Source organism: Mauremys mutica, chromosome 12, assembly GCF_020497125.1.
Source record: "Mauremys mutica isolate MM-2020 ecotype Southern chromosome 12, ASM2049712v1, whole genome shotgun sequence".
Lineage (NCBI taxonomy): Eukaryota > Metazoa > Chordata > Testudines > Geoemydidae > Mauremys > Mauremys mutica.
Genome location: NC_059083.1, coordinates 36,097,711 through 36,106,135, shown reverse-complemented (window position 1 = coordinate 36,106,135; position 8,425 = coordinate 36,097,711). Strand labels below are relative to the sequence as shown.

The window sequence follows — 8,425 nt, the reverse complement described above, 5'->3', positions numbered from 1 at the left end:
TGAAGTCATAGACAGAAATAGAAATATTATATAACAAAATTGAAACCAATTAATTATTAAAATAATATCTCAGTGTTATTAAAGCACTCTTATACGAAGTCACATGATAAATGTGGATAAATGGTATATATATAAAAGGAAGAAAGGAATAAGCCATAAAGCAAAAGATTGCGCCTATTCACCTGCTGAAATATTTTATAGTAATTTCCTCACCACAATCAGTACATTAGTTCTGATACACAATTTACTGAACAGATCTTTTTTCGGAGAAGGAACTGATTTTCATGAGTTCCTCATTAGTTGAAATCATTCTTAGAGGGATTTCAGCCAGCAATTCTCAGTGTCAAAAGCCCAACTGGTGGAAGCCAATTAGGAAGGATGCCCCCATTTCCTCCTGCTGGGAACTGACCCATTTACCCTCATGGAGCTATGTCTTATTTAAACCCACTGCTTTTTTTACTTACATGGAGGTCCTTGCCCTCATTCTATAATGTGTTTGTGAGCACAGATTCTCTTGAGTGTGCAGTATTTGATCTCTTTTTACTCCGCACACTTTTCACATGCCACATATATCTGCTGTCTGATACAGTGCACAAATTAGATTTTTAACACAAATGTAAAATTGGAAGATCAATTATGTCTCTCTTTCCCTCCCCGAGAAGAGCATTCTCCTCATCAGTCTCCTGATGGCCTTCTTCATCTCGGCGTTTCTCAACGTGTAGATCATCAAGTTCAGCATCGGGGTGATTACGGTTGTAAATGACAGATATCACCTTGTCTAGCATGAACTGCTTGAAGTGCCGAGCATAAATGAAGATGCTGGGTATGAATTGTAAACACACCACAGTAATCTGCAAAAAAAACAGGAGTTCTTGTGGCACCTTAAAGACTAACAAATTTATTTTAGCATGAGCTTTCGTGAGCTAAAGCTCACTTCTTCGGATGCATAGAATGGAACACACAGACAGGAGATATTTATACATACAGAGAACATGAAAAGGTGGAAGTATGCATACCAACAGGCAGAGTCTAATCAATTGAGATGAGCTATCGTTAGCAGGAGGAAAAAAAACTTTTTGAAGTGATAATTAAGATGGCCCATAGAAGGTGTGAGGAGAACAGTAATCTGGGTTCCCTTCCATGACATGTGTCCTGATCTTGACTAAGATGACAGTGTAGGAAATCAGCAGAATGATGAATATTATTATGAGCAGCACTCCAGCATTGAAGACCATCTGCCATTCAACCAAGTGAGTGTCGGTGCAGGCCAGTTTGATGACTTGTGGGATATCACAGTAGAAATTGTCCAAGACATTTGGACCACAGAACGGCAACTGGACGAGAAGTCCAAGCTGAACAGCAGAGTGAACCAATCCACCCAGCCATGCATTTAACTCTAACACCACACACACACCCCGGTTCATGATAGTCATGTATCTCAGTGGTTTATAGATGGCCACGTACCTATCGGCAGCCATCACCACAAGTAAAAAGACCATAGCACCAGCAATGAAGTGGAAGAAGAACATCTGGAGGATGCACTCATTGAATGAGATAGTTTTACTCTGGGTGAGGAGACCTGAGAGCAATTTTGGAGCATTTACTGATGATTCACTGACATCCAAGAAAGCCAAGTTGGCCAGCAGGAAGTACATGGAGGTGTGGAGCTGGTGGTCAGTGATCACAGTGGTGATGATGGTGAAGTTTCCCAGCCAAGTGTTCACGTAGATGATGAAGAAAATCACAAAGAGGATTCGCTGCAGCTTAGGATTCTGAGTGAGACCCAAGAGGACAAATTCTGTTACTGGGGTGGTGAGATTCTTCTCCATTTATTACTTGCAAAATGTGCCTGCAGAAGGAACAATGATGATAATGATTATGATATAATCCCACTGCATTACTGATATCAAATGAATATTAACTCCATCTTAACAAAAAAACCACTTGCTTGGTAATTCCCTTTGTTTACTAAATTCCACTCTCCCCTCAGGCCCGTTTGTGAGTAACTCTGTTTCAGCAGAATTTGTGAGCTCCACCAGTGGTCATCGCCAGTCCTGGGGTCCTTGGGAGTGAAGAGGAACAGTCTACACATTGAGACAAGCCCTCTGCTAACCACTGTCTCCATTCATCTTCCTGCAGCCCTGATGGGGCACACCTCTGACGTTCCACAGATTCCTGATGGGTCCTAGGGGTTCAGTGTAGGGAAGATTGTGGATCACAAGGAAAGTGCTTCTTCATGGGAGTCTCAGATGCAAAATTGGAGAGAGCTAGATCCTCACTAGATAGTCCCAAAAAAACACATCAATGAAATATTTGGTTTTTTGAAAAAAAAATGTGATTAAATAAGCAAAGAAATTGTATTTCCCTGACATTGAAATCAAAGTTTTCATTTCAATTTTAAACATGATTTTTTTTCCAAATTTCAAATTCTGCATGGAATTTTCATTTTGATTGCTTTTTTGGGAAACAAATAATATTTTTCAATTTTAATAATTCTTACCTCTTTTTAGTGTTTTTCATATGTAGATCTCAAAGCACTTTACAAAGGAGGTCACTTTCATTATCCCTGTTTTAGAATTGGGAAACGAGGCCCAGACAGGGGAAATGTCTGTTTGCTGTTCTCCTCACTCACTTATGGTCCTCTAAAAATAAAAACCAATATCCAAAGATCCACCTACCCACCTCCTCCCCCTGCAATTACAATGCATATCACTAATAGAATGTTGCAGATTTTTTGCGATGGAGTATTGTCATGATGAAAGGCTTTAATGGCACCATGTATGATCTATGGAGAATTGCAGACGTGGTTGTCGCTTTGGCAGTGCTAATCAGATGGCTGGAGCTCTATGTGTCCCACATTTTTCCCCTTTTGGTTTTCTGATTTCCCCTAAAATCAACAGGGCTCTGGCCACTGATGCCTAAAACATTCCCTGAAGATTTGGAATTGATCAGATGTGGCATTCCAAAGTTTTTGCATTACAGACAGACAGAGAAATGCTGTTGAGTTGAGTGTGAAACATTTCAGATCTTACCCAAATATCATGCTGTCAGCCAATCCTTAGGAAACTAATTAAAATTTATAAAGAAAAGAAGAGAGTTATAACTGGCCTAAGGTTTCATTCTTTATAGCTGAAACGGGCTGCCAAGTGTTTTGAGCAGAGCATGTGACTGGGGATCCTTCTCTGTTAAGCACACACTGACCCACCACTTTGAAGTTAACATTCCATTTCCTATGCATACACAGCTAATTTAGTTACACTCATTTCCATAAAACAATTTGCCGGTCCTAGGAGTAGTAGTACTTCCATGGGAGTAGTAGTCTCCCAGAGTGTTGGTCTCTGAAGATATCTGTAAATAAGAGGTGGTGGGAACAGATACAAACAATAAAAGGACACAGGTGCTGCACTTCAGTTGCTCTCTGACTGCATATGTGGAGGGGCTGGGAGAAGGCACCGCTACCGTCATATACCACCAAAATCCCCATTGAAGGTAAGTGGATTTTTGCTTCATTGAAATGTATAGAATGGGGCCCAAAATGTTTTCGTTTCATGGCCAGATCAAAAAACACATGTGTTTTCATAAGCTCCTGTCACTAAATTCATGGCCTCTTGCAAATGCAGAGGATGTGCCTTGTTCTTGTTTCATTAACAAAAGCTTTACAAAAGTACAACTACATTGACTTCAGTGGTGTTACTCTTGATTCACAGCAGAGCACAGGGAGACCTCCCTCTGGCCCAGTCTAAGACTAAGTTCCCTTTGTGGATCTAGCCTGCAGTGACCACAACCTGATACAGGTGTCACATTGTTGACCATTTTGCAGCAGTTACCATGGCATTTGAGATACTGCAAAAACAAGATCCTCTGCTGGTGTAATACAAGGTGGCTCTATGGAAGTCATTTGGGGCTCAAACCACGAAGGGACTTAGGTATTGCAATGTCTAACTTTTAGGCACTTTGTTCCTGATTTATCAAGGTATTTAGGTACCTAGGCCTTGATTCACCAAGGGATTTAGGTGTTGTTATGGTCAGAGTCATCTTTTAGTTGCCTTCAAAATCACTGGGATTCATGAAGCCTTAGTTTTGGTGCTCAGGCTTCCCGTACAATAAATGCAGGGAGACAGGTGGCTGAGAATGGGATTCACAAAGTCCGCATGCTGCGTGGCTCCTTGCCTAAGCTAGCCAATGAGAGGTGCCAAGCAGGGGGTGGGTGTTAAGCCCCACCCCTTTCAGGGAGTTCTGCACCCACCTCAGCTGTGAGCCCTCACCTAGAGTTTGGCACCTAAGATGTTTCTTGCAAGCGGTGGGGAAGAATTCCCTCCCTCATTGCTCTTAGCCCAGTAGTGGTCCGTGTGCTCACCTAGGAAACCATGGGTTCAAATCCCCATTCTGCCTGAGGGCAGAAGTGGGCTGAACAGGGCTCTGCCACCTCCCATGTAAGTCGCTAACCACTGGTCTATGGGATGTTCTCATGTGGGGCCCTCTCAATCTCTCCCATTCGTGTAGTCCCACTTCAAAAATAAATAATTAAAGCATCACTGTATGGGGGGACAGATCCAAAGTCTTCTACATTTGAGGTAAGGCCTCTAACCCCCATGATACAGAGTCATTCTCATGCAATCTCTCTCTCCTGCCCCCCAAGCGATATGATTCTTTCTATTCCTCCAAAGCTGAATGGCTTCAACAGGACAGACTGAGGGAGCTCCAAATCTGAAGACTTCATAGCTCAGTGGTTCAGTCCCTCATCTGAGAGGTATCAGATTCCTATTCAGCTTCCTTCTCCCCCTCAGGGTATGTGGGGCTAGAACTAAAGGTAAGCACTAGGCTAAGGTTATAAGGAAGGTCCAGCCCCTCTCCTGCTTTTTATTTGGATTTTTGAGCACATCCTACCAGATCAGGCCCTGCATGCTAGGTAGACAGAGGAACACCCACCTTCTCCCAGTCTGGAAATTTGCGCTGGGGCTTCAAGCAGATGATAGGGCTCCAGATCCCCAAGTGATGCTGCAGCGCACATGCCCAGAGGCAGAAACATAGACATCTAGGGAACATTTACACTGAGAATTTAGGCACTGCATGAGTTTAGGGGCCTTAAGGATTCAGCAGCTGAGCAGGGGTTTTATGACTACAAGGGGGTGGGCCTGGGAGGCCTCCCCTTCGGTCCAGTGGTTAGTGTAGCAAGCCAGGCTGTGGATGAATCCAGTTCAGTTTCCCCCTTCTGCCTGAAAAAAGGAAGGGTTTGCCCAATAGCATCTCTCTGTTGGATGCCCAGGCTGCTGCACAATAGACCCATTCCCACTCCCTTTGTTGCTCAGTGTATATTTAATTATTTCATACTAAGTGGAACAGCTTCTACGGGAGAGATAGAGACATTCATCTTACAATATCCCATAGCCCAGGGTTAGGGCACTCACCTAGGAGGCTAGAAATCCAAGTCCAAATACCAACCACACATCACACAGGGAGGGGAACTGAACTCAGGTTTTCTACATCCCAAATGAGTATTTCAACCCATGAGATAAAAGTGATAAGGGAGGCCTCACCTGCCCCTACCCCCATCATTTCGTGTCTGTATAAGTGTGCTCTGATACCACCTACCAGATCAATCCCCACAGGATAGGCAGGTGGTGCCACGCCTGCTCTGAGGACCCCATTGGGGCTTAGGGATCAGATAGGCACCAAGGTGGCCGTGCACATGCTGACTGGCAGAAACTAAAGAGCCTTGGGGACTTGAATGTTGGAAAAGTCACGAATCTAGGGATTTTAAAGGCCGACAGGGTTAAGGAACAGGAGTTTTGTGGAGCTCAGTGGCGCTGAAATGTTGGATTTAGGCACCTACAGTAGCAGTTAGATGCCTAAATCCTTTTGTGGTGCACACTAATTTCAGCTCCCCCAGGATCTGGAGATGGGTCTTACCTATTCTACAGATATAGGAATGTAAAAATGTACACAAAGATTTGAAGTCTATGGAAATACTTTATTGTTTTTGACATGCTATATTGTCACTTGACAGAGAAATTGCCATGCAGCATCAGCCCTGTGGTTCTTCTAGTCCAGGCACCCTTCTCCAGGGGTAGCCAGTATCAGCTGCTTCAGAGAAAGGAAAATTATAGGCTAAACTGTGAGGGAAAATTCATCCTAGCACAGGCAGTCAGTGGTTGGCTCATGTCCTGAAGCATGAAGGTCTCAATAAATGATAAAGACATTTTAGAATTCTGTTAGTCTCCATGTCTGAATGATCTCCTGAGCCACCAACATGCACATGATTAGAGTGTTAACTAGAGAGAGAGGTGATAGTGACAGACAGAGAGAAAGACATAGACAGACAGATGAGTTGTACTAGATGTCCACCCACATGTCTCAAAAACTCATTGGTTCATAGCTGTGTTCTTTCTCTGTGTCGAAATGCAAGGTTCATTTTGTCAAGGATTTGTGGCCCATAGTCCTTCTCAAAGCTTCTTTAACTTCCTTGTTCCTAAGGCTGTAGATGAAGGGATTCAACATGGGGATGACAAAGGTGTAAAACACAGATACTGCTCTCCTTGGGTACAGAGCAGATAACCAAGTGGGCTGGACGTACATGAAAGCAGTGGTCCCATAAAATAAAGTAACAACCAATATGTGAGAGGTGCAGGTGGAGAAGGCTCTGTGCCTGCTCTCAGCAGAACGAATCCTGAGGACGGTGGAGATGATGTAGATGTAGGAGATGAGCACAATCAGGGCAGTGCTCGCTATGATGAGGCCACAAAAGGTAAACATCACAAGATTATTGATGTACGTGTCACTGCAGGAGAGACTGAACAAGGGAGGGCCATCACAGAAGAAATGATCGATCTCGTTACGCCCACAATAGTGCAGCGTAAAGGTGAAGCCTGTTTGCACCATGGCGTTCACACAGCCACAGATATATGACCCTACCACCATCTGAATGCAAACCCTCTTGGACATGGTGACGGGATACAGGAGCGGGTTGCAGATGGCAGTGTATCGATCATATGCCATCGCTGCCAGGAGGAACGCTTCGGTGGCGAGGAAGAGACAGAAGAGGAAGAATTGGGTGGCACATCCGTTATAGGAAATGATTTTGCTCCCTGATAGGAAGCTTGCCATGGCTTTGGGGGCGATGGTGGAGGTGAAGCAGAGGTCTAAGAGTGACAGGTTCATGAGGAAGAAGTACATGGGGGTGTGAAGGCGAGAGTTGACTGTAATGATGAGGACCAGGATGGTGTTTCCCAGCACGGTTACTGTGTAAATCACCAGAAACAAGACAGAGGGGATCATCTGGCATCCTGGACCGTTTCCAAACCCTAGCAGGATGAATTCCATGACTGCTGTGCGGTTCCACTCTCTCACTGGCGCCATGGCTGTTCAATCCTTTGGAAAAGGCATGAGATAAGGATTAAAGAAGAGGCAAATGAAGAAGATGCAATGACGGGCTTCATGAAAAGAGGGAGGATGGTCATGTGGAATAGACCCTGGTCTGAGACTCAGCGGATAAATGTTCGTTTTCCAGCTCTGCCACAGACTCCCTGTGAGGCCTTGGCCCAGTCACTTGGGCTGGGATTTCCAAAGCAGCCAAAGGGAATTGGGCACTCAACTCCATTACATTTTCAATAGGATTTAGTCACCTAGGACCAGATTTTTGAAGATATTTCTGTGCCTAGTAGAATTTTCAAAAGCGCCAAGGAACCAAAATCTCATTGATTTCAATGAGTGTTAGACAACTCGATGCTTTTGTAAAATCTCACTAGGCTCCTAGATTCCTAGATTCCTAGATTCCAAGACCAGAAGGGGTCATTCTGATCAATACCTTTAATCCTAAATGCCCAAAATCTGTAAATTTTGTCCTAAATATCATTAAAAATAAGGGGTCTAACCATTAAGCTCTTGTGAAAACTCTCAGATTTGATATTTCTGCTCCTTAGTTCCCAGTCCTGAAAATGAAGATAACAGAGGATGTGTGATAATAAAATCATTAATATTTTGGAATTGCTCAAATGCTACCATGGCAAGGGATAAAAAAAAGTACCTTGTGAGTGATTTTCAAAATGAGACACCCAACTCCCTATTGACTTTTTATAATATTTGCATCCTTAATTCACAGTTCTATTTAAAATTTCATCATAGATTTGATGGCAAAGCTGCCTTTGACTTGACTGTAAGCAGATAAGGCCCTCGTTATCCAAGTTAAACAAATTCCTCATAAAATTTGAGTTGTTCTTTTGGAAGGCATCTTTTCTAGACTAGCAGCTAAATTAACCCGCTATTCCTTACAGATGTAATACAAAGCACATCTCTTCGGCCAAGTTGGACAATTGCAGACTCTATCCATTCATGTGTGATCCCATTGATTTATAAAAGCGTGGGAGAATGAGACTTTGACATCAATAATAGCATACAAGAAGATGGGATGACCTTGAAAACTGGAGTA

General features: G+C 43.4%; 1 protein-coding gene and 1 pseudogene across 1 annotated transcript; both read right to left on the bottom strand.

The window, feature by feature from the left end:
• Positions 1-634: 634 nt before the first annotated feature.
• LOC123344999 lies at positions 635-3,153 on the bottom strand (annotated as a pseudogene).
• A 3,255-nt stretch (positions 3,154-6,408) lies between these two features.
• LOC123346710 (olfactory receptor 12-like) lies at positions 6,409-7,356 on the bottom strand. The gene has a single exon (XM_044984186.1). It carries the CDS (start codon positions 7,354-7,356, stop codon positions 6,409-6,411), a length of 948 nt encoding a protein of 315 aa, XP_044840121.1.
• Positions 7,357-8,425: the final 1,069 nt, after the last annotated feature.